The sequence below is a fragment of the Mustela nivalis genome (assembly GCF_964662115.1).
Source record: "Mustela nivalis genome assembly, chromosome: 7".
In the NCBI taxonomy this organism is placed as follows: domain Eukaryota; kingdom Metazoa; phylum Chordata; class Mammalia; order Carnivora; family Mustelidae; genus Mustela; species Mustela nivalis.
The window spans coordinates 3,993,119-4,019,444 of record NC_139026.1 but is presented as its reverse complement, the minus strand read 5'-3'; the positions used below and the strand labels follow the sequence as shown (position 1 = coordinate 4,019,444).

The window sequence follows — 26,326 nt, the reverse complement described above, 5'->3', positions numbered from 1 at the left end:
ATGGAGAGCCAAGGGTGCAGTTGTTGGGTCACAGGGCAAGTGTGTGGTCACTTTTTAAAGAAACGAGCAAACTACTTTCCAGGGGGGCTGGAAACCACTTACATTTCCCCAGCGGTGGGTGGATGAGCCGATTTTTCTGCATACTTCCCAGCATTTGGTGTTACCACTATTTTTGAAAAATATTTTATTTGAGAGAGAGAGAGAGCGAGCGAGCATGGGAGGGGGGAGGGTCAGAAGGAGAAACAGAGTCCCTGCTGAGCTGGGAGCCCTATGCTTGGCTCAATCCTGGGACTCTGGGATCATGACCTGAGCCAAAGGCAGATGCTTAACCAACGGAGTCCCCCGCGCCCCCTACCCCCCGCCCTAGGCGCCCCGCCATTTTTTATTCTAGCCTTTCGGTAGGTGTGCACTGGTTGTAACACTTCACGTTCCCAGCGGCCGTGCGTGAGAGTTCCGGTTTCTCCACACGCTCAGCAACAGTCGGTGAGGCCGGTGTTTTTCATTTCGGCCGTTCGAGCGGCACGCGGTGCTGTCTCATTAGGGGTTCGATTTGCATCTTTTCATGTTCTTATTTGCCATCCACGGAGCTACACCGACGAAGCATGTGTTCAAGTTTCTAGAAAATTGGGTTGTTTGTCTTAGAATGCGTTCTATATTCTAGATTGGGCCCTTGCTCTTCTGATATGCGTCTTGCGAATTTCTCCCTGGTCTGTGCATCACCCTTTCATCTTTGTTGTGGGGTCTGTCCCTCACCCAACTTCCCTTTTCTTTATAGCCTCATCCTTCCCTGACAGGCGTGTTTACTGCCTGCTTCCCCTCCGATGGTGTCAGCCCCATGAGTTCAGGGGATGGCTCTTGGGTCACGTCCTCAGCTCTTAGCACAGTGGGTAGGCAGTACCTATTTGTTCAGTGGCCATGCCGGTCCCCCGGCCATATCACAGCTGCAGGGGTAGGGGACATGGATTGCTGAGTGGAGACCCTACAGCAGGTTGTTGCGAACTTTTAGGTCAGCATCAAGGAGGTCTGAGCTGGGGCATGGGCACGAGTGGCGACGGGGCAGAGAAAAGGCCAGACCGACTTTTCCAAGGTACATTTGCGAAGCTCCCTTCCTCCCTCTCCTGCCAGCAGAACCATCCCACTAGCCATACACACCCCACCTCATCCGGCGCTGGCATCGCGGCCCTACCTGCTGCCAGGCAGGAGCAGCATGAGCTTCTACAGGAAACTGATGGGGGAGGGAGTGTCCAAAAGTCATAATCAGCTCCTTTTCCATTGGAGTGTCTACAGCACGCATGCATCATGCAGGGACATAAATGCACAGGGGGAGGGTGTGTGTGTGCCATGTATGTTGTCCTTGGCAGATGTGGTCCAGGGTGTTTGACGCCTGGATGTCGGGCTTCTTACACCAGTGCTATGCGTGTGTGTGCTGCGGTGTTGGCCTCCCCACACAGTAAAGCAACAGCTTCTTCTCCAGGACGGAAGGACTGTTGGCTGGTTGCTGCTGTCTTTTCTGTTTCCCCCTCCCGGAGACCTTGTCCGGGACTTTATGCCTCTCTCCTCTCTGCCAGTGCCAGCCTCCCTCTGTAGCCAGACAGCCCCTGGCCCCGGTTCCCAACAGATCCCCACTTTGCAACTTGGCCTGCATACCGAATCCTGTTGTCCAGTCTGTTCAAGGGGGGTAATATCTACCCGGTACGGTGACTGCGAGGATGAAAATGTGCAGGAAGAGTTTATAGGACGTGCGTGTAGCACGTGCTCCATAAACAGCAGTGAGCACACGCACACAAAAGCAGGTCCGTTCCAAGAACTGCAGCGTTTCACCGGGCAGCCCCTGTTGCGTGCCCACCAGAGCACCACCCCTCCGGCAATGAGTGGAGTCCGTCCCTGGGCTGGGGACGCTGGGCCTCCGTGTCTCACGGACACACCTGTTCACTCTTTTGTTCAACATCCGCTAAGGCTCGCGCCAGCTGGGTGGAGGCTAGGACACAGACGACTACACCATGTGACACGCACAGGACCATGCCAGCGCCATGCCAGCCCCTTATCTACCCCGAGAGCGCTTAAGGCTGCCAGGTGGCACCACCTCTCAGTAATTTTCCACAACCCGAGAGAAGCTGCGTCTCTCTTGAGATCATCACGATGGCGCTTTCCGAAGGGGGCAGCCCCGAGGGCTGAATGAAGGGACGAGGGCTCAGGGGAGTGCCCCGCACCGCACAGGGAGCCCTCTTCCTCCTGTTTACTCCCCGGCCACCATCCTCCCCCACAGGGGTCCCCCACAGGGCCCTGGCCCGGAAGTTCACAGGCCCGCTGAACCTCAGAAGCTTCCCGGGTGGGCTGGGCTGGGGAGAGCAACCAACTTTGAGACCAGGCCCGGAAAACTGTGCGAGGAGAGAAGAAAGAATCATTAACTCGGTGGCTCGGGCAGGGCAGGGCAGGGCAGGGCAGGGCAGGGCAGGGCAGGGCAGGGAGGGCAGATCCGGGAAGGCTGCGGGGAATAAGTGTTTTTCGATCCAACCGGGTCTTACTCAGGGAAACCGATTCCAGACCCAGACGAGAGGCGGGACCCCTCGGGAGGGGCATGGCCGCGTGCTCCTGCGCCGCGTCCACGCGCGCGGGGCCGGGAGTTCGCGCCGTCAACGGACGCAGCCCCTCGGGCACAGACCGACAGGCCCCAGGGCCTCGGGCCCCAACCGCAGCCCGTGCCACTCCGCGTGTGGGGCGCGCAAGCGCGGGGCCCTCGCGCCTCCACCTGCACCTGGGCGCCGCGCCCCGGGCTCCGTGCACGCTTCTGCGGCCCCGGGGGCGCCCGTGGGGGCAGGGAGAGAGACGAGAGGCGCGCGTAGTTTCCGAGTGCGAGGGGCTCCGAGAGAGCGGGGCGCGGGGCTGGGGACAGGACCGGCGACTTCGGGTGGGCAGGCCTCTGGCCAGCAGCGCCGGCCTGGGGCGCGGAGAGCCGCCCGGGGCCCGCGCGCGATCGCGGTCCGGGGCGCGGCAGCCTAGCGGCGCTTCCGGCCTCTGGGAAACGCTCGCCGCGTCCCTGCGAAGTGCGCCTGCGCCCATTTCGCAGACGCGGGGAGCGAGGACGCGCAGCGCCGCGGGTTCGAAGGCGCGAGCTCTCCGCGCGCCCTCCACCGCGTCTGCGCCGGAGAGCCCGAGGGGGCGGGGCTCCCTGGGGGCGGGGCCGGCGGCCGAGGGGGGCGGGGCCGTGGCCTCGGCGGGGCCGTTGGTTTCGCGGCGGAACCTCCGCGCGGCGACGGCGGGCGTGCGGGGGAAGGCTTTGCGGCGGCGCCGAGGCCGCGGCCCAGGGGAGCGCGGCGGTGAGGGCGGCGCGGCGTCCGCTCCGGCTCCGGCCCTGGCCCCCGCCCCGGCCCCGGCCCCCGCCCCGGCTGCGCGCGCAGCCCTCCGCCCGCAGGCCGCCCTCCGCCGGCCCCGCCCAGCGCGGGGAGCGCGCGGCCGCCCCGAGACCCGGAGGTGAGGTGGACCGCTGAGCGGGCGGCGGGAGCTGGCCCCGCAGGTGAGGGGGCCGGGCCCAGAGCCCTTTCGGTCCCGGGGACCCCTCCCCGCCCTCCCCGGGTCCCCCCGAGACGCCCGTCGGGACCGTCGGGACCCCGAGACCCTGTCGCAGCCCCTGGCCCCGTCTGCCCCTGCCGCTGGAGGGCTCCGGAGCCCCGAAGCCCTTCGGGATTTCGCCTAGACGCCCGGACCCCCCGAGGGCCTCCGAGATTGCCCGGGACCCCCGAGCCCGCCCCGGCTCCCCCGTCCGGGTGCGCAGGCCCTCGGGGCCCTCTCTCCCCAGCGCCCCCTCCCCCAGAGCCCGAGGCCGCTGCATCCCCCCATGCCCCCCGCCCGGGGCGCCCCCTGCCTGTCCACCTCCTGCTCTGAGCGTCCAGACCCGGTCGGCTCATCTCCAGGCTGGTTTCTCAAACCCGAGGTCCGGGACCCCCGAGGGGCATCAGCGACAGCCTTCCCTGGGGCTGGAAATTGCTGATGATAATATAAAAGTGGGGGCGTCTCCTCGGTCACCGGCTGACCCTTTGTAACGGAGCAGGGGTGTGATCTCGGCCCCCACGTTTCCTGTGTGTTCACCGTTGCACTGAGGCCGGAGCAGGGACAGGGTTGAACTTTTAATGCTCTTTGGTGAGACTCCAGCGGCCCCGCAGAGGAGTCTCAGAACCCGGCTGAGCTGGTGGGGGGAGGACTGCGCAGGGGAGGGGTCGGGGCGAGCCCGGCGCTGAGGCTGCCGGCTTGGCTTGATTTTTTCATTCTTGGAGCTGATCGTTTTTCTGAATGCCCAGTAGTTTCCAGGAATTGGCACTGGAGCTGGAGACGAAGAAGTCCTTGCTGTCAGGGCCCATGCCCGCGGGGTGGACCGGGGGAGGTGAAGCAGGTCGGTAATTGTCACCCCGGGATAAGAGCCGAGTGGTGGCCTTGAGCCCAGCTGGGGTGGGAGCCCAGCTCCCAGGAAGTGGTTTTGGAAGGGGAGGAAAGCAGACGGGTAACAGGTGCGCTGGTCTTGAAGGTTGAGGTTGAGAAGTTTGCCACAGTCATTCCAGGGAGGGGGGTGGAGTGTGTGTTTGTGAGAGGGAGGGGGAGAGTGTGAGGAAAGGCAGAGAGTGTTGCCACAAAGCATAGCAGATCTTGGAAACAAGCGTGGCCACAGCACAAAACTGTCCTGGGGGACAGCTGGAGGTGTATTGCTTCGTTAATGAAAGGGGTCCTCAGGGTAGTATTAGAGGGAGTCTTAAGTGGGGTGAATCCAGCTTCGTTCCCCGAGGCTCGTGCCCTTGGTCCTTTCTTGGATCACTGCTTCTGCTGTCTCCTGAGGAGATGGCCATGCAGCTCAGGGCAGAAGGAGGGTAGGAGTCGGTCCGTGGGGAGGATTGAGGGAGATTCCAGGGAGACCAGAATGGGGAAATGGAAAAGTCTGGCAGAGGGCAGGGTTTGGGGCGCAGAGTGGCGGAGAAGGGGGTGGGCGAGGGGGGTCAGGATGCAGGCACGGGGTCGGGGCCCACAGAGGGAAATGGGTTTCGTGTTCATGAAGAATCCCTGGCTGTGGTGGTGGGGCGGGGTGGGGGCTGTTGTCTGGAGGAAGCTGGGTGAGAGAGAGAGGGGTCCTGGACCGGGGTGGTGGCAGTGGAGACCGTGGCTTCCTCAGTGTGGGTGTCCTCCTCAAGTCTGGACCCCGGAGACGGCCGTTCAGTCCTTTCCTGGCGTAGCCTACACTATGCTGCCTGGAAATTGACTTTGGAACTTACCAGTCCCTGTAGGAGAAGTTTTGTCCTTTTGTCCAAAGGGTGGGTGGTCCCGAGGGCTTCATCAGGGTAACTGTATGTCTGTGTGTCACCGAGAGCCCAACACCCACACAGGAGATGCACGCATGGCTCGGGGGTGGGGGTAACATGAAGGGGCAGGTTTGTAGAGATGGAGCAGCACAGAGGGTGTGGAGGTTGGACTTAGGGGCTCTGAAGGAGAGGCAGGTTCAGATGGGTCCTGGGGAAATGTCCCTCCTGAGACCGTGTGGTGGTTCTCAGTGTCCACACAAGTTTGTGAGGACACAGGCAGTGGCCGAGGGCATGGGATTTTGGGTGGTAGTGAAAATGTTCGGGGTCTGTGTTCCCTGAGGCACTAGTCTCGTGCAGCTCTCAGGTGCTTAAAATAAAGCTGGTGGGACTGAAGAACTGAATTTGTTAGATTTATTTAATTTTAACTAATTAAATCCAGGAAGGACAGCCAGTCACATGCAGGATGTAGTGGGAAGCATCCTGTTCTAGGCTGTGTTCTTTCCAATGTGACGCTTTCACTGTTTCCAGCAACCCTATGAGACGAGAGATAAGATTCCTTTTTTACAAAGGAAAGAGAGTCCCAGAGTTGAGTAACCTACGCCGGTTTTGTAGTACAACCAGCATGGGCGTTGTTTAACTCCTACCTACGGCTGGGCCTTTTCCTAGAGAACCTGCTAGAGCCTGGAGCCTCTCCTTGTGGAGGAGAGTGAAGTCCTTCTGCAAGGCAGCCTTGTTCCCGCCCAGCCGGCCCAGCCCTCCCGGTCAGGGCCCTCCCCGCTGAAATCATGGTGGATGGTGGGGTGGAGAGTCAGGCTAGACCAGAAACCTGCTGGAGCTGGTGGTTTTGCCTGCTGCCTCTTAGACCTTCCTCGTGGTGGCTGTTGCTTTTAGCACTTCTGGAAAAGGAGCCCCATAAGAAAGCACGGGAAACTAGGTCAACCAAAACACCATGGCTAGTTATTTGTGAAGATTTGGTGGTGAAAAGAGATGCCTTAGTTGCAGTAAGTGCTTTAGATGAAGTTGGACTCACAGGGGAACAGGGAGTGCCCAGGATGGTGCGAGGTTAGGGGCCATGAGCGAGGAGTGAGTTTCTAGCTTGTCCCTAACTCCTTGGGGGGCTGGGACTAAGTCACTGCCTCACAGAGTCTCCATTTTCATTTTTCTAAAATCAGGGCCTCTGGCATCCCCTAACCATTTGGATCCCTTCAGCTCTAGAATTCTGTAATGTTACATCTCATTAGAGGTTTACTTTCTAGAACATCTTTTTCTTGGGATAGCTAAACGCTGGTGGTTCAGCCTGCCTTTAGGCCTTCGTGGGGGTGTGTCTTACCCTTACTGACTTATCATTGAGGACCGTGTCTGAGTTAATTGAATGTCTGATGGACAAACTGGAAAGCAGACAAAGCAGGTTGGCAGGGCTCTTGGTGAAATGTCAGGTGTGTGTGTTTGCCGTTCTGAGCCACACTCGCGTCAGGAAAAGGTGCGCAGAACCGTATTTACCGTGGTGACCCGCCTCTGGGAGGGTTTGCGGTCATCCTCGCCAGATGAGGGGCGGTCGTGACGACCACTTGGTCAAGATCACAGCGTCGTTGACCGGATTAAGTGGGATGAAGCATGTAGAGTGCGTGTACTGTCCCCTGAATCTATAAGGGTACGGAAAACGTCAGTAATGAACGTGGCAGTTGGAACCAGACCGTGACTTTGACATTTCCTATGAGCTGCGGGTTTTGTTGTCCTCTTCCTTTGGGATATGTGCCCAGGTCAGTCTGGAGGCACTGGTTGCAAGAAGCAAATGAATACAGTATAACTGTTAAAATTAAGCTTTTTTTTTTTTTTTTTGCTGTCGAACTTCTTTGACCGCCTTTAGAAAGTGATTGGTTCAATGTCACATGTTCAAATTAAGGTTTTCTGTAAACTGAAGAAAAATCTTTCATCCTAAAGATGCCCAGTTAGCAACGGCTGGAGGAGCTCTAAGCAGAGCCAGGGCTGAACGAGTGCGAGGTCGAGCAGGAAGCCCCCTGATGGTCAGGGCTGGCCGCTGCTGCCCCGGTAGTTCATAGCGGGAAACATTTTACATCTGTTCAGGAACCTTCAGGAACCTTCAGGATAGTGGACGCACCGGAAGTTTGCACAGCCGTCAGTGGCGTGGGGGGTGGAATTCCCAGCTGACCCGTTTGGAAGCAGCTTCAGAGAGGTGTCCCTGCTGGGGAAGGGGTGGCGTTGTCTTGACTCCATATCTCGTGTTTTCCTTGGTGTTGGTGTGTCTGCACCCCCCCCCCCCCCCGCCTCTGTTGCAATTGCAGTGGTCTCAGGGCTAAGCCTCTCCTGCAGTTCTGGAAGCTTCATTGTTGCCCATTCGTACCTTGTTTCCAGATCAGGTGAACCTAGTCATGCTAACCAAGCGCACCAGAAACACTGTTACCACTTCCAGATGGTTTCCTGGTGGTCGGAAGTGTGGCTGTCCATTGTCCTTGAAAACCTACTCCCATGACCCAGTGATTTCTGCTTCTGTGCCCGAGTCTACCTGGGCAGCCAGGTTGCTCTGAAAAAGGCAGTTTGTGGGAATCCCATCAGACTGAGAGGGGAGGGTGGTGTGAACCGCTGGGTTCGGTGTCGGGAGCTCGGGGAGCCGCACCGGGAAAGGCTTGCTCCGTGCTTGCCAGGCTTCCAGGCCTGCTTGGGGGAGCGAGAGTACAGCCTGGCCTCCTCGTAGGACATTCTAGCCCTCAGGAACTGCACTGGGGTGGCGGATTACACTTAACTCCAGCTGGCCTTGAACGACACGGGTTTGGACTGTGTGGGTCCACTTACAGATCGTTTTCAGTAAATCTCCTGGACGTTTGAGACTTGTGACAATTTGAAGAAAACGGACAAGCTGCACAGCCTTGAACTAAAACACTGAGAAGTTAGGTATGTCCTGAATGCACAGGGTATTTGTAGATACTAGTCTATTTTAGCATTTACTACCGTAAAGTCTACACAAATCTATCATAAAAAAGTTAAACAAAATTTAGACTGCACGTGACTTCTCAGTGGAGAGACAATGTAAACCGATATAGAGAGGCAGCATCGAAATGAACTGTGCAGTAATCCTGTCCGAGGGCCGGATTTTGTGGCTCCCTCTCGCTGCACGTGGTGCGGCGAGTTCACGGACCGCCCTGCCTGCCTAAACCCGTGTGCACACGTCTGCCCGTGAACGGCTCATCTCCGTAAATTTTGTGTCTCAATAAAAACTGCTCCCTTGTGCCTTTTCCTATTGGTAGTTCAGTTTTTGGGGGAGTCCAAACTTGGATGAAGATTTTCAACCCTGTGGGCTGCCCCTCACCTGTCCCCCGCCGCCCCCCCCCGCCCCCGGTGAAGGGTCCACTCTGTTTCCAAGTCTCCTGTCTTCTGTGAGCAGCACACGGATGCGTCATTTCTCAGCGTGGGTCACTGGGTAACAGTAGCATGCAGTATGCTTGCTAGTATGTTCTACAAAGGCGGGCCCTGCTGCCAGTCACTTAGAGTCACAGGGACCCATGTTGGACTTTTTCCACGTGTTCTGGGAGCGTCTCATTCCATCACTCTAGGGATCGAGTACAGGTGACGTAAAAGCTAACATCTGGAAACTTCGACAGATGTTTGCAGAATCCCCTCCCCTGGCGTGTGCGAGGAACGTGTGTGCACGTCCAAGTTCAGCCGTCTTCCCTGTCCTCGGGTGCCACACGGAGCGCGCTCCCCTCCTTGCTGTCACGCCGCTCAGAGTGCGTGGAACCCACGTAAACGAAGAGGTTTTTCTCAAGATGCTTCTGAGGACCCCACAGATTCTCATTTGTGCCTTGTGCTTGTAAAGTGAAAGTATAATTTGTAATAGAAAGTGGTTACTTTCCATTCTACTTTTTTTCCTGTGCTGAGATCATTCTCGAATGATCAGCATTTTCTCCTTCCCCCTAAAGTGTGATTCGAGCGCTCCCTGAGCAGTTCGTTCCTTTTATTCTTCTCTGGTGCTTTTCTCGTCTGCCTTTTCCGCCCGGTGCTCTTGCTGGCGGCAGAGACCAGTGGGGGCGGTAGGCGTCCCGGCCAGAGGTCAGTTCTGCGGGGCAGCGTCTGGGCCTGCTCCCGCGGGTCTTCGGCTGGCCTCCCTGGGGTCTCCTGCGCTTGTGTGCGACCTGGCTGCGGGACTGGCACCGACGAGCCCCAGGCAGCCTCGGACGTGTTGGGGCGTCAGGTGTCGGGCTGCCCGACGGTGTGCCTCATCTTCCCACACACCTCCCTGGAGGCCGTTCACCCTCCTGGGAGGCGAGACCGTGCTCTTCGGGGCCCGAGTGCCAACCCAGCTGGCCCCAGAGTCAAAACACTCACCAAACGCTTGCTTGCCGGTCCCTCCTTGGCCGGAGACGTCACACGATGAGGTCCAGAGTTAGGAGTGTTGGGACTGCACGGGCGTGCTTGGCAGGAGGCAGGACGGCAGGCGGGGTCACGAGCCGTCCGGCGCAGTGGGGTTAGGGAGTGGTTCTGCTGGCTGTAAGTCACGGAGGCCGTGTCCATGGTCGATTCTCTTTTGTGCTGGAGTCCGTGTGATGAACGTTTACTTTGCACTGGAGCGGGGGGTTCGCGGAAGAAGGCAGTGCGGCTGCTCTCAGGCCGGCTCATGACACGCTCGTGAAAACATCCGTGAACACTTTCATTCATGGCTTTAGATGAAAACGACAGAACTGCTTCTGCAGATCTGTGTTGGGGCCTGAGTTTGCTTTCAGAAAGTGCTGTTGGGTCTTTGAAAAAAAACGGGTTGCTATGATGACTTGGCTCTGGGCCTGCAAACTGTGGTGACGGCATGGTCACCAAGGAAACCAGAAGATGCAGCTTCTGAAGGTCTCTGAAGGCTTTTGTTGGCTTGGCAGAGTGGCGGTGAGTGTGGGAGCCGCCTGGCAGGGGCTCGCCGTCCTGCCAGAACGTCTGGGATCTGGCTCTGGTCGCTTTGGAAATCTCCTGTTTGGCTCTTGGTTTCAGAAGAAGGGGTTCGTGGGGAACTTTCTCGGTTCTGGGGAGCTTTGGCTGAGAGGCCAAGTCTGTGGATGGAACAGGAAGTGAGGTCGTGTCTTCAGCGCCGTGTCAGCACGAGCCCTGCATGTCTGCTCGCTCCCCCCTGCGGGCGCGGGCTGCTCTCTCACTGGGGCCTTCCCCACTGGCGACCTTGCTTCCTAAATAAAGGTGACAGCGGTGTGCATGTCTAGGGGCCCCTCTGCCTGTTGCGGTTGGAAATGGGGCCTCCGTTGGACTTGCCGTCCAGGAGCCAGCTCGTGACCTTCCTCAGGCTCGGGCGCAGAGAGAGGGCTGAGCCTTTACACCAGCAACAGGCCGCGTGCGGGGGCTCGCTGGGATCCGCTCGTGCGTGTGCGATACCCCCCGGGCGAGGCTCGCTCAGTAAACTGGAGGTCACGTCGTTTTGGAGTTACGTGTAGCCCGCAGGGGTCTGAGGTGTTCATACCATCGACCGATGTGTGTAAATGCAGTGTTTGGGTTCCTGGTTGGCACGAGGGTCCCGTGTGGGCCCCCGCAAGCCCAGAGTTGCACAAGAATCGAAAGAACCACAGGTAGACCTTTTGAAAGGTCTTTACCTTGGAACCGGTGAGGGGCATTTCTGAAGTCTTCCATGGACCAGTGACCATTTAGAAAATCCCCCACGGTGTTGGGTAGAGGGGCCCGAGAGAAAAGGGCCCCCTTCGCAGGAGTAACCGGGGGGTGTGCGTGATTGGGGGGCAGAGCCGGGGGGCGGTTGGATTCGTCTGCTGATGAGCATCTCGCTCTGACTCGTCCGCCAGGATCGCGTGGGTGCGGGCCTTACCTTCTGCCCGGACAGGGAGGTTAGGACTTGACTCGCCGGCAGCTCAGTGCCCGAGCTGTTCGTCTCAGCACGGCGAGCCCCCCCAGCACCAGACTGATGGGAGCTGCCGGGCTTCCAGAACCGAGCTGCCGGCAAGAACGTGTGTTCTATAGTTGTTAGAACCAGGGCTGGGAGAAGGGTTAGGGCAGCCGCTGAAATCTCAGGGCCGGCAGGCAGGCAGGGCTCCTTAAGGCAGTGGGAAGCCTCCCTATTTGTTACTGTCCTTAGAAGATATCTAGTAGGTTTCACGAGACTCTGGACTGAGATTGCTTAACATTTGGGGAGAGGTCAGGGGCGCCACTGGGAGTTTAAAGGAAGCTCTGAACCCTTCGAACAGGGGTGGGACGGGGCAGGGACGGGGCAGGAGGAGGCATCTAGGCGTCTATGCTGTCGTGTGCACATCGTCAGGGGATACTCTTAGGATTCCATGTAGCTCTAAAATCTAATGATGCCATAGGGTGATTGAGCGTTGTTTACTTACTGGGAAATTATTTCTGGTGACCTGATTCTGAGATTAAAAAAAAAAAACCAACAAGACTGCATGTTCAGAAAGGTGGCTTTCCATCAGGGCACCCACATGTTCTGCTGAGCACTCTTCTGGAGAGTTTGCCGGTATGTGCTGAAGTATTTTACGGCATTCCTTAACTCAGCAATTCTACTTCTCAGAAATCTCTCCTAAAAAAATAGTTCCAAAATGGAGAAAAATCTTTGTGCCCAAAGATGGTTGTCAGGAGGTCCTTTTTTTTTTTTTTTTTAAAGATTTTATTTATTTATTTGACAGAGAGAGAGATCACAAGTAGACAGGGAAGCAGGCGGAGAGAGAGAGGGATGCAGGCCCCCTGCTGAGCAGAGAGCCTGATGCGGGGCTCAATCCAAGGACCCTGGGATCATGACCTGAGCCTAAGGCAGGGGCTTAGCCCACTGAGCCACCCAGGCACCCCAGGAGGTACTTTTTAACATATATATATTATTTTTTTTTGAGAGAAATTTTATTTATTCATTTGGCAGAGAGAGAGAGAGTGATTGTGTGTGTGCACACACACGAGAGATTGCACAAGCAGGGGGAGCAGCATGTAGGAGAGGGAGAAGCGGACTCCCTGCTGAGCAAGGAGCCCGATGTGGGGCTCAATCCCAGGACCCTGGAATCACGACCGAAGCTGAAGGCAGATGCTTAACCGACTGAGCCACCCAGGCTCCCCAGGAAATGCTTTTAATATAACACATGGAAAAAAAGTGGGCTCTGACCTTTGGACACAAATGATGGGGAAAATGTAAACCATCTAGAGGCCGTATACAAATGTTCGTAACAGTCCTTGCTCATAGGCAGTAGGGTTCTGGGCTTTTCCAACTTGATTTTTCTGTGTATTTCCTTGTTTACAGTAAATATTCTGGAGTTGGGTGAAAGTGATTCTGCAAAATTTGTAGACTGTGGAGATAGCTTGGCAATAGAGACCTAGCTGGTCTACAGTTCTTGTTTTACATAAGCTAAGAATCAACTTTTACTTAGTTTCTTCTGACCGGATTTCAGTGCGGCAGACCTTTGATTTTAATGCCAGCTTGAACTCTCTTCGTGGTACTAACAAAAAAACTTGTCTGGGAAATGGGAGTCACTTCTCACTAATTTTTCTCTTTAGGATTTACAGATGGATCCAGCGGAAAAGACCACAAACAGAAGTGAACAAAAATCCAGGTAAATAAAGTCAGCTGCACCTTCACACGGGTAGGTGGTCCCGTCGTCCGTCTGCTCGGGCGCTGCGTCTAGCGCCTGCAGAGGTGAGCGCGGGGTGAGAACTTGTGTCAGGAGGGAAGCTCGCGTCTTCTGCCGCCGCTCTTCGCTTCCGTGGGAGACGTGTTCCAGAAGGCAGTCTTCTCTTTGCCCCGGGAAGTGACGGTCACCTAGTCTCCACGTGACCCGTGGTCCCGGGGTCCCGTCGGAGCCGAGGCATGCCAGTGCCGCTGGGGAGCACTGTGACCTCCGGGGCCGTGAAGCTAGATGAGGAGGTGTTAGCTCCAGTGGGGCTCGGGGCCTAAGAGGCAGAAAGCCAGCTTCGGCCAGGAATCTCCTTACCTGTCCCTGCCGGCAGGGATCATTGTGCCGTCATGCCTGGTATTACAGGCTCTCGGCAGCTTCAGAGGAGTTAGAAGTGCGAGCTTTTTGTTCCCGTGTGTGTCACTCCAGCGGATGCTTACCACCCCGGGGGCCTCAAGATGAGCAGGACATGCCTGTCCCCAGGTCGCTGGGGGTCGAGGGCAGAGCACGAGCAAGAGATGTGCAGAAGGGAACAGCACAGGCTTCATCCTCTGGGGGCGTGCGGGAGCGGAGGGTGTGCGTGGCCGTGTCTACCCGCACACTTCGCCCGTGTTCCTGGACGCTGTCTTTCCTTGAGGTGGCGATACTCGCCATGGTGACTTCTGTTCTCCCCTTCCGTTGTTTCAAGTAGAAAGTTCCTGAAAAGCCTCATCCGGAAGCAGCCGCAGGAGCTGCTGCTGGTCATCGGGACGGGCGTCAGTGCAGCCGTGGCGCCCGGGATCCCTGCCCTGTGCTCCTGGAGGAGCTGCATCGAGGCGGTCATCGAAGCGGCCGAGCAGCTGGAGGTGCTGCACCCGGGGGACGTGGCGGAGTTCCGCCGCAAGGTGACGAAGGACCGGGACCTGCTGGTGGTGGCGCACGACCTGATCCGGAAGATGTCGCCTGTAAGTCTTTCCACATAGGCGCTTCCAGCTTCCCCTGGGGACGCACTTCTGGACCCGGTCGGTGGACCCGTGACCACCACAGCCACGTCCACGAGCCGTGGTCAGGCCCTGCGCTCTGCAAAGGGCGGCTCAGGAGCTGGGGGTCTCGCGTCCGGGAGACTAGTCCCTGCGACAGCCGTGGCCGTGCCGGGTGCACTGGGGCTCCTCGAGTCCCCCCCCCGCCAGCTGGAGCCTGAGTCTGGGCGGGGCGTCTGCCGTGTCGCCATGCCGCGGGGTTTCCTGCTGTGGGCGGAGGGGTGTTCTTGAGGTGCGTTTTGGGTGGAAGCAGGCCAGCCACAGATCTTCAGATGACGGCGGCTCCGCAGACTTTTGCGGACGGGAGAGGTTAGAGCGGCTTTGTCTGCACGTAGAGGAGACGTAGAGCGGACGGATGCGAGAAGGTCGCTGAGGGGTGCCCTCGAGGCAGGGGCGCTGGTGCGGCTGTGGGGCTCCGCCTCGGGCAACTGCTCGGCCAGGTCAGCCGCCAGGAAGCCACGGAGCATGGTAGAAGCTCGTGGCGGGTTTCCGCTCGCTCCTTCCAGACTCGTTAAAGCACAGCCATCCTCTGAGAGTCCAGGTGGGGGTCGGTGTTGGAGATGCTGCGCAGAAAGCAGGAAAAGGAGTGTGCAGAGCCGCTGGGGAGCCTGGGAGAGGTTAGCTGCTGTAACGACACCCAGCTCTTGGCTTCCATGTAAACATTTGGGCCAGCAGCTGCAGGGGAGCAGGTGTCTTGCCAGTGTTGGGGCCCTGGGCCCTGTCTTGCTGCTCTGCCATCTTCCTGGTGTGGCCTCTGCCTCATGCTGTGAGGTCGCAGGAGCTGGGACGGTGTGCCTGTCCGGCCAGGGGGACGCAGGGGCAGCTCCTGCCTCCTCCCCCCCAGGGCCTGATGCGGGAGGCTTATCAGCCATGTGGCCGCTTCACACGTGGACGTACCCAGCTTTCTGGAGCCTGGGAAGGGTTTTCAGCCAGACAGCTCTCCCCCATGGGGCTCTTCTGTTAATACGGAGCTCCTGCAACCTAGGGCAGGCTGGCCTGCCGCCCATCTGGTAAATACGGCTCCGGGGACACAGGTGCGCACAGCATCTGGTGCCGCTTTCCAGCTGTGGCGCAGAGTCGAGCAGGTATGACTGCACCTGGGGATCCCACACAGCCTCCAGCAGTGGCTCTCTGGTCCTTCAGAGACGGGGTGCTAAGGCCTGTCCCCGGAGTGGGGAGAGGGGCGAGGACAGAGAAGTGTGGGGGTGCTGGGTGGCGTGGGGGGCACGTTCGGGCGAGGTTCGCTTGGAGGAGAGGCCGGCGAGGCCAACACTTGTCTGGCCTGGTTAGCGCCCCCGCACGCGTGGAGCGTAACTATGCTTTACTTTGTGTATTTTGTGAAACTTCCTAACGCAAGTTATAGGCTTGTCTGGACGGCGGGGTTCCCCGCACCCCGCCGAGCAGGCTGAGAACTGGGCGGGCTGGGGGGCGCTGTATCCATGCTCCCGAGGAATCCAGCAAAGCGCAGGAAGGGCGGTGGGCTGGGAAGGTTGAGGGGCTGGGGCGGTGGATGCAGTGACGGATTATGGGGTGTCAGCTGCTGAACGGGACAAGTTAGGCTGGCGGGGTGGAGACCCGGGTCCATGCTGCCGAGCCAGTGGTGTGCCGGTCTTCGTGGTGGTGGGACGGCCCTGGGAGCCAAGGTGCTGCAGGGTCAGAGGGCGGCAGCCTGGGCCAGGAGTTCTGGAAGGGTCCCGCTCTTGGTGGTGATAGGTTTGGGATGTGACCAGAGGCTGGATGACTGAGATGGGACGAGCTCTGTGGAGGAGAAGCCGTGATACGGGACGGTCATTTCAGTGACCGAGAAGGCAGCAGGGACTGTGACAAGTACAGCTGTGCCTGTGCGGCGCTCTCCGGGGAATCTGTAGTCTCTCCTGTGGTCTTCAGAGCCTCCCACGATCTGCCCCCGGGTCAGCTCACCTGCTGGCCTTCCCCCTGCTCCTGTCCTGTGACGGGGGCCCCTTGCTCGCCCTCGGACCCAGCCGTGCTGCCGCTACCTCAGTGCCTTTGCACTTGCTCTTTCCTTTGTGTGGGACGCGCTCTCAGAGGCCCTTGATTTCCTTAGTTCTCTAACCAGCGCCCCTTATCAGAGGCCTTCCCTGGTGCCCTTTGGCCCACCAGCCCCTGCCCCCAGCAGCACGTGGCTTTACTTCCCCATGGCATGGGCCACTACAGACGTATCACTTGCTGTTTGTCCGGGGTCTGTGTCCCTCCTCTAGGGTTTCAGGAAACTCGGCGAGTCCGGGTTTCCTTTCTTTAGAGCCAGCGCCTGGCGTACTGCTGCTCAGGGGCTTGGCGCTTGAAAGAGGACGCCTTGTAACTCCTGTTCCGCCTCTTCGTAGCGTACAGGTGACACCAAGCCCAACTTCTTCCAGGACTGCCTGATGGAGATTTTCGACAACCTGGAGCAGCACATCCAGAACCCGCTGGTGCTGCAGTCCATCCTCAGCCTGATGGAGCGAGGCACCAAGGTGCTGACCACCAACTACGACAACCTGCTGGAGATCTTCGGGCAGCAGCAGAGCAAGCCCATGGAGTCTCTGGACCTGAAGGACAAGACCAAGGTGCGGGCTGAGGGCGGGAGCGGGGTGGGGGGGATCTGCGCTGCAGGGGGCACGGCCCGAGCTTCCATTTTCCAGCGCGTTAGTGACCGTGAGGCTGACGGGTGATGCCTTTCCTGTCTCCGGACTTTGCTCACCACCCGCCCTTGTCTTTCTCGTGCCTTCTGTCTGGCAGGCTTCCCACGTGCGTGGACTCCTTACAGGCCGGGGCAGGGGTGCGGGGAGCAGGGGCAGGAAGGGCCACGATCGCCCCCGGTCCTCGTGCTGTGGAGCGTGGGTGCTCCCGCCCTTGCTTATGCATCGGGATTATGCCACGTGGAGCGTTTTCATCTTGGCCTTCTTCCTTACTGTCCGTCTTTGAGCCTTTTGCCGTCATGAAGCGTGTTCAAAAGCACGCTTGTAAGCCGCAGTGTCCCGGTTAAAGGACAATTGTCCTTCTCTTACCATTAGCGAATTCCTATGATTATAAGGAAGGCTTTGGTGAAAATCCTTATGCTTCCGTGTCTTTCTGTTTACTTCTTTAGGGTAAATTCCTAGAAGCGTTGTGGGGTGAGAGGGCGCAAGTATTTTAGGCAGATGATACGAATTAGCAAATTGCTTTCCAGAGAGTAGCCAGTTTATACTCCCGGCCACACAGGAGAGTATCCACTTCCTGCATCTTGCGAGCACATGGTGTCACTGGAAAACAAAACACATTTCCCCCACTGAGGTGAAAATTTTACATTTTTGTTTCTCTCCTTGCTTAGGGTGATCACTTGTGTTTCTTTGGCGACATGTTTGTGTCTGCTGCGTATTTGTTCAAGATTTTATGTCCTTGCGGATACTGGGCTCCCCACTCCTCATCTGGCTCCGCCCTCTGGGTGGTCTTGCAGGCCCTCTGCGCAGAACCCCAGATCTAGAGGTGGCCCCCCCGTGAGGCCCCGCGTAAGCGTGTGACTGTGGCCCGCTCAGACCCCGGGCTTCTCTTCTGCAGCTCCTTCCCTAGATCTCGGCAAAAGCCTGGCACATGGTGATGTGCCTGTGGGACAGCCCATGAGGATGGGTCGCACCCTCTCCTGAGCCGTTAGTGACACGTGAGGGGACACGTACTCTCCGTGCCCGAGCCACCTGTCCCCACTGTGAGGCATGCTTGCTGTTGGGAAAAGTGTCTTTGGAAATATGCGGCCGAGGGCTTGGGACTGAGCTGCCGGTGGGCTCCTCTGTTTGGGTCCAGCCCACCAAGCTGTGGGGGTTTGTCTAGTCGTCCAGCGTCCTCCACCCTCGGGACCACCTGCCGCCGTGAAGGCATGAAGGGTAACGGGCAATTGGTGGGATGTGCCTCTTTTTAGGGACTTTTGTTCTAGGTCTTGAGATGAAACCAGTGTAGAGCTATTTGATGTTGTTTTTTCATATCTATTTTTTCTGGGCGTAAACACTGCATATACACGCAGGAATTAAAACACAACGTGTCACTTAGAACCTAGAAGTTCTAAGTGTCACTTAGAACGTGTCACTTAGAGCGTCCTCTCAATCCCGGAGTGTCACCCGTCTCCAAGTGTGTTGTGGTCTCAGGCTGGAGGCGGTTTCTGCGCAGCTGTCTGGCTACCGCCGTCCTCTTGGATGGGGCGGGAGCACCAGCAGCCCGGTCGCCCTTGGGCTTTGCGGGTGGCAGTGTAAAGTGAGACGGGTCCCTCGCTCTCTCCGGGGTAGGTCGGAGGAGCACGCGTCCAGGGGAGAGGTTTTCCTCGTCTGCCTGCTTCAAGTAACGCCCGCTTCCCCCTTGTCTCGGCTTGCTTCTGGCAGGTCCTGCAGTGGGCCAGGGGGCACATCAAGTACGGCGTGCTCCACATCCACGGCTTGTACACGGACCCCTGCGGCATGGTCCTGGATCCGTCGGGCTACAAGGACGTCACGCAAGACCCAGAAGTAATGGTATGGCCTGCCTTTGTTAGGCACTGGCTGTGTCCCTTGGGCCGTGGTGGCCATTAGTTCCTTGGTGGCCCTCCGGGTAGTCTCTTAACCTCCAGGCCTGCTTGCCCCATGGTGCCCACGCCTGGCCTCGTTCTCAGCTGTCTTTCCAGATGCCTCAGACTGACGCCGGCGCTCACGCGGTGAGCCCCGATGTTGTGGGCGGCCTGCGGGGCCCTGTGCTCTCTGTGTGCTCTCGCTCGGGGGCCACTCCTGCCGTGTCCTCTGTGTGTGCGTGTGCGCGTGCTTATGTGTGCGCGCACACACACTTTCAGGCACCTCCTCTCCTGTCTCTGCTTGGCAAGCGAGCTTTTAAAACCTCATTTTTTAGTTTCATTCTCTATGAAGCTTTTTTATGTCCTGGAAAAAATGAAGAGTGGAAAAGCTGCTTTTCAGCTTTTGTAAAGTTTTTTATTAGTGCACTTAGAAACCACAGTATCTTCGCTGAGTCCCTGGTTATCCAGGGGTCAGGTGCTCTGGTCCTCATGCTGATGCTGGCCTGTGGCCCATGGCACAGGCGTGGCCCGACGGGTGACTGGTCACCGTTGGGAACTGAGAGAGGCCGGGGTGGACACAGGCCTCTTGCTAAGGTGTCGGGTGTCTGAAGCGGTGACTCCCCATTATCTGCCTGAGCGACCCCCTGAACCTTTGCCACTCTCTCTGCCCTGCTCCCTGGGGTCACTGTCACGGGTCCCCTCCCTCCTCAGCTCTTCTGCCCTCACTCCCGAAAACCCCGTTCTCCTGACAGCAGCCCCCTGGTTCCCCTCTGTGATCCGTGGAGACCATCAGTTCCCGAGCATGTGTGCAGTTCTGAACAGAAACAATTGGAAAGTTCTTGTTTTGTGTTCTAAGAATTTAGAATTGTGCCCGGTCCCCGAGAGCCAGGTTGAGGGCTGCAGCACCAGATGGCTGGCAGCTGTGGCGGGCGTTAGGCTGTGCGCACGCTGAGGTACACCTAGAGTGTGCCTGGGATCTGCGTGCCTGGGATCTGCGCCCGTGACCCTGCCTGGGGGAGGAGGGGGCTCCCATGAGTGCTGAGCAGGGACCGCACTCAATGTGGGCCCGCGGGCTCGCCTGTGGCACCAGGCGGACGTGACCAGCACATCTGGAGCGCGCGCCCCTCTCGCCGTGTCCCCAGCGAGGCTGGTGGGGAGGGCCTGTCACTGGGCCCCTTCTGAAGTGTGGGTGCGTCGCCGGCAGTCGGGCCGAGGGTCCTGCGGTCTTATGGGCGAGCGCTGCAGTCTCCCCGCTCGTCTTCTAGGAGGTCCTCCAGAACTTGTACCGCACCAAGTCCTTCCTGTTCGTGGGCTGCGGAGAGACGCTCCGGGACCAGATCTTCCAGGCCCTGTTCCTGTACTCGGTGCCCAACAAGGTGGAGCTGGAGCACTACATGGTCGTGCTCAAGGAGAACGAAGACCACTTCTTCAAGCACCAGGCGGACATGCTCTTGCATGGGATTAAAGTCGTGTCCTACGGGGACTGTTTTGACAACTTTCCTGGCTACGTGCAGGACCTCGCCACGCAGATCTGTAGGCAGCGCAGCCCAGGTAGGGGTTTTTCCTTTTTGGCTTCTCCAGGTGCAAGGCTGAGAGAGTTCTTTCCAGTTCTTCCTTTTGTTTCGAGATACAGATACAATTTACACGCCATAAAATGCAGCGGAGACATGATTCTTATACCACTAAGTTCCCGGGCCCTCCAGTGACCCTTAAAAAGGCGAGTGTGTCAAATAGAAGGTCAGGTAGTCGGTGCGATGGTGACATCTGTGCATGGGACGTGAGCGCATCGAGCTGTGCCGACAGCAGTCTGCGGCTCTTCCGCTGTCGGAGGACTCACCACACACCTGGTCACCTCAGCCAGGAGATGGCGCCCGCCAGCAGCTGCGGGGGGGACGTGGAGGCTGGGAAGGTGCAGAGCCCTCATGCACCCTTACCCCTTGCTGCGTTTCCCAAGTTCAGGCTGCAGAGGCACAGAATGCTCTCACCATAATGCATGACCGTGTTCCCCTGCGGGCCACACACCTTTTCAAGTGATTCTCCTGGGCCAGCTCTTGGCGAGCTGCCAGGAATGACCAAGATGACAGAGCAGATTTCAAATTGGTTGTCCCAACTTAGGGCAGTTAACGGTTTTGAGTTTGGGTCATTAAACATGGATGACGCAGACTCGGAAAGGTCTGGACTGGCTGGATTTAATTACAGCAAGAAGCCAGCCCCCTGCCTGGGGCAGTTGGGTCAGCCACTGAGCCGCTTGCCTGTGCCTGCTGTGACCTCAAAGACTAGAGGGTGCCAAGGTCATGGGTAACTGGACACACACAGGGTCCAGCAGCGTCGTCTGTCCCCGCTAGTGCCAGTCAGAATCGCGAGGGTTAGTTAGTGCGCCGGCTTCGGGTGCACGTCCACGGGGGAAAGCAGAGTCAGGCCACTAGTCTGTCTCCCGAGGCAGAGGAGGAGCCAGGCAGATGCTTGCTGGGCCACACTCTGCTCTGTTTCATCTCAGCCTTCATTTCCAGTCCCAGTGTCCATGGCCACTAAGTAGGTGATCTGACAGATGGCGAGAGCAGCTCAGAGAGGGGTGTCAACTTGCCTAGCTCACGCCCAGACATTTTGGAGCTGGGACTGGAATGCAGTGTGTCCCAAACAGGCCCACGGGCCCGGCTCTGGAGAGGGGCGGAGCTGCTCCCCGTCCTGCCCCTACCCACAGCCACTCCTGCCTCCGCATGCATGGCTCCCCGGGGGACCAGGACCTCATGGACACCTGCGTGAGTGTGGGCCACATTCCCGGACCTGGCAGCCGAGTGGGTCTAACGAGGTGTCGGGGCCAAGAGATCTTTGGATTTATAATTCGTGACCCGGTCCTTAAGGACGTTGTACTTAAGGTTCACGAAGGATCTCTTGACCAGAGAGGGTGGTGTCCCAGCACTGGCAGTCCTGACGGTGGCAGCGGGTACCATGCCCTTTCTCCGTGTGTACCAGCAGCCACATGCCGACCCCCTGGTCCCCACGCCGCCACTGGGTGGAGGAGAGGAGAGGCGCTTGCTGGCTTACCCTCGCCCCCCGGGACGCTCGAGCTGGCATTCGGGGTCCCGGTCACTGTCGCTGTGCCTCTCTGAGCAGGCCTGGCTGCCGTCCCTGCCGCCGGCCTGAGGAGGAGGAGGCCGCTAAGTCTTGGCTCTGCTGACTGTTTTCCTTTCTCTCCAGATGCTGACCGAGTGGACAGCACCACACTGTTGGGTAAAGCAGATCTTGATTTTTACCAGCCGGGTTTTTGCCTCCACGTTCCGTTACCTTCCTGCCACCGTAGAACCGTGAAAGTGTTTCCTACAGTAAATCCCTAGGCCGTAGTGACCCACGTTCAGTGGAGACGGGGGCCAGTGGGGCCTTAACGATCTCTGCGACAGTGCGGGGATCACAGATGTGTCCCCGCCGTGGGGAGGCACAGCATAAACCTAGCTTCTGTGCTGGCACCTGAAGGTCCTTTCCTGTCCCACAAGTACGAGCCGCAGGGCAGTCGGAACCAGGTTCGAGTCGAGTTTGAGCCCCGGGTCTGCGTTGGAGCAGCCCTCCGGGCCCCTCGGACGCCTTCGTCGCAAAGGTTCTGAGTGTCCGTACGCGTCTTCTGCGTGCTGTTCCTCCGCTCTGGCTGGTGACAGTCACAGGCTAGGACCGGGTTTGGTGGCCGCGGTGGCCTCCTGTGGGGGCCATCTGCTCGGGTCAGTGGGGTGGGGGTGGCAGGGACCCCGCCAGCGTCATGCTCCACCTCCCATCTCTGACTTGTCACTCCGCGGAAGGACGCCTGTAGTCGAGTCACTCCGTCACCCGTGACTCCCACGTCCATCCTTTGGGACAAAGAGCACCCTGGGGCATCTGGCAGGGTTGCGGGCCGGTGCCTCAGCACAGTTAGATTTATAAACGGGTCCTTGGGGGGTGGCTTCTGGAAGAGATTGGCTTGCAAGTAAAGGTTTTGGTCTTTCAGGGAACGCGTGTCAGGACTGCGCCAAGAGGAAGCTGGAGGAGAACGGAACGGAAGTCTCCAAACGGCCTCGGCAGTCGGACGCGGGTACGGTGCTGTCGGTGCCCCGCGTCGTCGGGAGGTCCGGCGGGGTGGCGCGGTGGCAGGCACGGTCTCAGGTCAGCCCGCAGATTTCACAGGGCGCGTCCGCCACGCAACCACGGCCAGTGCACTGAGCAGTATCATCGGGCACCTGGGGCTACCCGCTGTCCTGACCTATGTCCCCTCAGTCTCCAGAATAAACCACTTCCAGTCACTATTTCATTTTCCCTCCGTCACGGACTGAGCTGTTCGTAAACCCATTACCCGAGTGGATCAGGCCTGGGGCCTCCGGGACGGGGTCTGGTGGCGCTCACCCGGCCCGGCCTCCTCTCCCGCGCCTCATCTCTCGCTGCCCGTCGCGGGTGGGACTCCCGGCTCTGCCCTGAACCCCCTCAGCCCCCTCAGCCCCGAGCCTCTTCTCTGGGGGCAGCGCTGGGTGTGTGGTCACGGCCCAGGCTGGAGCAAGCCTCCCGGCCTGTCTGTGGGTCGTTGCTAGGTTGGGGAACAGAAGCGCTTACCTCGGTAACGGCGCCCGCCTTCCCGTCCTGCTTCAGCGACGTGCGAGCTGCGTGGCGGGGCTGGCGTCGCTGGTGGGGCATCTTCAGTGTCGGGGCGGGTCATCTTTCTGTTTGCTGGATGCTGGCGTCGCTGCTGTTGCTCTTTATTTTTTGAGGAGTTTCTAGATTACTGTTTGCCTTGTCCAAAAACTCACGTTTCAGTGTTTTTAACGTGTCATTCTCTTGGTCATACCGCCCGGCCCGCTTTCCTGAGACCCTGACCTTCTGCTCCGCTGGGCGCTCCTGGCCTCCCGCGCCACTGCCCCGCTCCTCCTTCCCTGCACGGACCCCACGGGAGCTATCACAGCCCCATGTGCGGGGCGCTAGCTCCCCGGGGCTCGGGGGGCCTGCAGGTGTCGTCTTGTGGTCCTGCCCCTCCGCACATGGTAGGGGTACGGGTTTTGCTTCCCACTTTCCGAGGGACTCCGTGGTCTCCGGGTCCAGGGTTCCTGCTGGGAGAGAGTCTGTTGCGTACCCAGGTCTCGTGACCTTTGGGTGATCTGCTGTTTTCTGTTTTGGAAGCTTTTAGGATCACCTTTTCTCATGTTCAGAAACTTCACAAAGGCGTGTTTAGGCGGCCGTCTTTTTTTCCACACTTGGCTCAGTTCCGCCCCCTGCTTCGCCAGCCCCGGGTTAACTGTGGTTTCCTTGTTTCTTTGGCCTCTGTTCCTTCCTCCTTGATTTCGTCCTGCTTGGAGCTCCTGGAGTGATTCCTGCGGTCTCTTATTTTCTCTCACGTCGTGTTCATTTTCAGTCTTCATTTTTTCAAAAGCTTTCTGGGAGGTGCTGTGAATGGTGTTGTAGCCTTTGGGTTAAATTTTCATTTTGAGAGTGTTTCCATCCATTTCTGAGAGCTCTTGTTTTCTCATTTATTTTCTGTCGTAGGATCTTCTGCCCCTGTGACTGTGACAGCTTCTCAAATCTGTAGAGACACTAGGGGCTTGCTGGGATATCTGACTTGACTTCATTCCAGAAAACACTGGGACTGAGGATTTTCAGATAACAGTTAATTTTTAATTCCTTTAAATAAGAAAATCTCTCAGCTCTCTGATAGTTGAGAACGTCTGGGGCTGTGAAGCACGTCACCTGTCGGTACCTGTCACTCAGCGTTTAAACGAATGCTTGGGGGCGTGTTTGAGTGGCCTGGGATGCGGCGTTTTCCTGCCGCAGCACAAGGAGCTTGTGCTGTCGAAATGGTCTGTTGTGGCTAAAGAGATTGCCGAGGAGGGCAGGGGACGCTGAGAGCCAGCTCGAGGAGCGGCTGCGCGCAGTGTCGCTCCCGGGTAGGCCTGGTGGCAGGCGGCCACTGAGGCACCCCTGCAGCAGGCCCTCCCGCATATACCTCTGTAGGGGGAGGATGCCGTTGGAGCAGCAGTTCAAGTAAAGTTCTTTCCAGTCTACGGCAGATGTTTGGTGTGGGAATTCAGCTAGTAGGGACATCTGTAACCAAGTCAAATGAAAACAGTGAAATGAGCTTGCACTGGCTTCCTCCAGGACAGGTGGCTTTTTCCGGCAGCCTCTCTCCTGCTCCTTGCTTTCGTCCTGCCTGGGACCGCTCGGCCACTGAGCGAAGCAGGCAGATGTGTCTGTTCTCAGCCCGCGGTGCTGCTGCTGTGCTTGCGTGCCTGTCCTCCTGCTGGCCCCGGGGCACGTGGCGCTGTGGCCGGAGAGCCAATGGGTGTCCAGGGTGTCCCCCCGTGCCAGCACCCCCTGCCACCGCCACTTTTCCCTGGGCAGGCATCTCCCCTTCTAGAAAGCCTTCCGGGTCCCCGTGGGCCGGAGCGCGAGGAGGAGTGTGGCCGGCTGTCGTCTGCTCGGCTGTCCCACAGTGCGCTCCTCCCTGCCCTTCGGTGGGCTCCTGCCATCGGCATGGTGGCATGGCCCCCACTGCGGGCTGACCCCTGCAGTCTTCTAGGAAGGGAAGGGGCACCCCACCTGTGGGTCGGGATTCCCTGATGGCGTGTACGAGTCAGAGCCATGTCTAGGCAGTGGCTCCTGCTGCTGTCTGGAGTCACTTTGAAAGCGTTTAGCAGGAAGAAAAGCTGTAGATTGTTCCGGAACTAGATCCTCTTGGAAATACTCCTTTAAGCCGAGTTTAACATTTCGTATCCCTTTTTTTCTTTTTTTCATTGAAACAGATGATGCTGGAGGGTCTTGAAATCTTTAAAACCAATAAAACCTGCAACTTGAAAACCAGCCTTCTGTAACCGCAGTGCCGTAACCCAAACGATGAGGAATGTTCGGAGACCTCCGCGGGGGCTCTCTTCCCCGAACCCACCCTACCCCCGACGAGCTGTGTGGCCGCGCGGCCTCGGAGGCTGGTGCGATCCCACCGTGGGCTTTGGCTGCTCGGGAGGTGAGGCGCCGCGGCGGGGCCCGCTGTGCGGCCGGTGGCCGGCTACCTCAGGGACCGCGCGGCGGGCAGCCAGCCCGGGCCTCCTGGCTCCTGCTCCGCACGCCCCCATCGTCAAGGTGGTTTTTCTAATAAAAGGGGAGGGTGAGGACTGTCTAAGCAACAGGAGTTGCCAAAGAGGAAAAAAAAAAACAACAAAACTAGACACTTAAATTTTCTAATCTTTCTGTGGAAACGTCTGTTATTGTAGAGAAACGTACACGTGTTTGTCATTGGCTAGTGGAGCAGGAGCCGGTGCTCGGAGGCACGGCACCTGCTGCCGAGAACAATGTGTTTGAAAAAGACCAGCTCAGTGGGCTTCTCCGGAATTCCCTAATTTTGGCGACTTCGGCTCCCGAGAACGGCAGGCCCGAGCTCGGCGGAGGCCCCGGACGGCAGCTCCCTCCCGGCCGAGTCCGCTTGCCGGCCGCCGGCTGAGAACCAGCAAGTGCAGCACGAGACCAAGATCAAAGCTTTTAGTTAGAGGGTCGAGTCCAAGTTTTCCGAGTTTTTATTCTATGGGGTAAGGTCCAACCTTTCTGTCCATCTCTTCTGAGTCTCTTCCTCCAGCCCAGTTGTTAGCAAGGCAGGCAGAGCCTGCGGTCCGGGTCTGCTGGGCACAGAGTGCCGTGCCAGGCGCTGCTCCAACTGTGACCCTGGCGGGGACCCTGCTTGCTTTCCCTTTCAGAGGCTGCTGTTTTTGATGTGGTTTCTTGTGAAATCCCACGACACTCTCATTGATGGCGCTAGAGCTCCCCCTGGTAGAGGGAAGGTTAAGAACAGGAAACACAAGGTTGGGATGTGTCATGCGTGGGAGAGAAGCCAGAGACCCGCTTAAGACTTTTTTTTCTTTTTGAAGCATGAAAAATCTTCTGTTATTCTGGTCATAAATAAAATTTTAACTTCAA

The 26,326-nt window shown here is 58.2% G+C and overlaps 1 protein-coding gene and 1 long non-coding RNA gene across 15 annotated transcripts; one reads left to right on the top strand and one right to left on the bottom strand.

Moving 5' to 3' along the window:
• Nucleotides 1-225: 225 nt before the first annotated feature.
• Nucleotides 226-26,326, top strand: FAM118A (family with sequence similarity 118 member A). 14 transcript variants are annotated; one of them, XM_082739846.1, is made up of 10 exons: nucleotides 3,232-3,514; nucleotides 4,299-4,387; nucleotides 12,780-12,835; nucleotides 13,587-13,839; nucleotides 16,290-16,478; nucleotides 18,258-18,386; nucleotides 19,684-19,969; nucleotides 21,617-21,649; nucleotides 22,392-22,475; nucleotides 25,165-26,326. In XM_082739846.1, the coding sequence occupies exons 3-10, from the start codon at nucleotides 12,789-12,791 to the stop codon at nucleotides 25,182-25,184; spliced, it is 1,041 nt and encodes a 346-aa protein (XP_082595972.1). In that variant the 5' UTR covers nucleotides 3,232-3,514; nucleotides 4,299-4,387; nucleotides 12,780-12,788; the 3' UTR covers nucleotides 25,185-26,326. The 14 variants fall into 14 exon arrangements, with proteins under 14 accessions (XP_082595973.1, XP_082595969.1, XP_082595981.1 ...); XM_082739852.1 differs by having other exon boundaries at nucleotides 3,247-3,514; nucleotides 16,257-16,478; XM_082739853.1 differs by having other exon boundaries at nucleotides 3,247-3,514; nucleotides 4,296-4,387; nucleotides 16,257-16,478.
• On the bottom strand, nucleotides 5,680-10,147 carry LOC309869188. Its single transcript, XR_014314041.1, has 2 exons — nucleotides 9,624-10,147; nucleotides 5,680-5,815 (listed from the first exon to the last, which is right to left on the bottom strand). It is a non-coding gene; the product is annotated as an uncharacterized lncRNA (long non-coding RNA).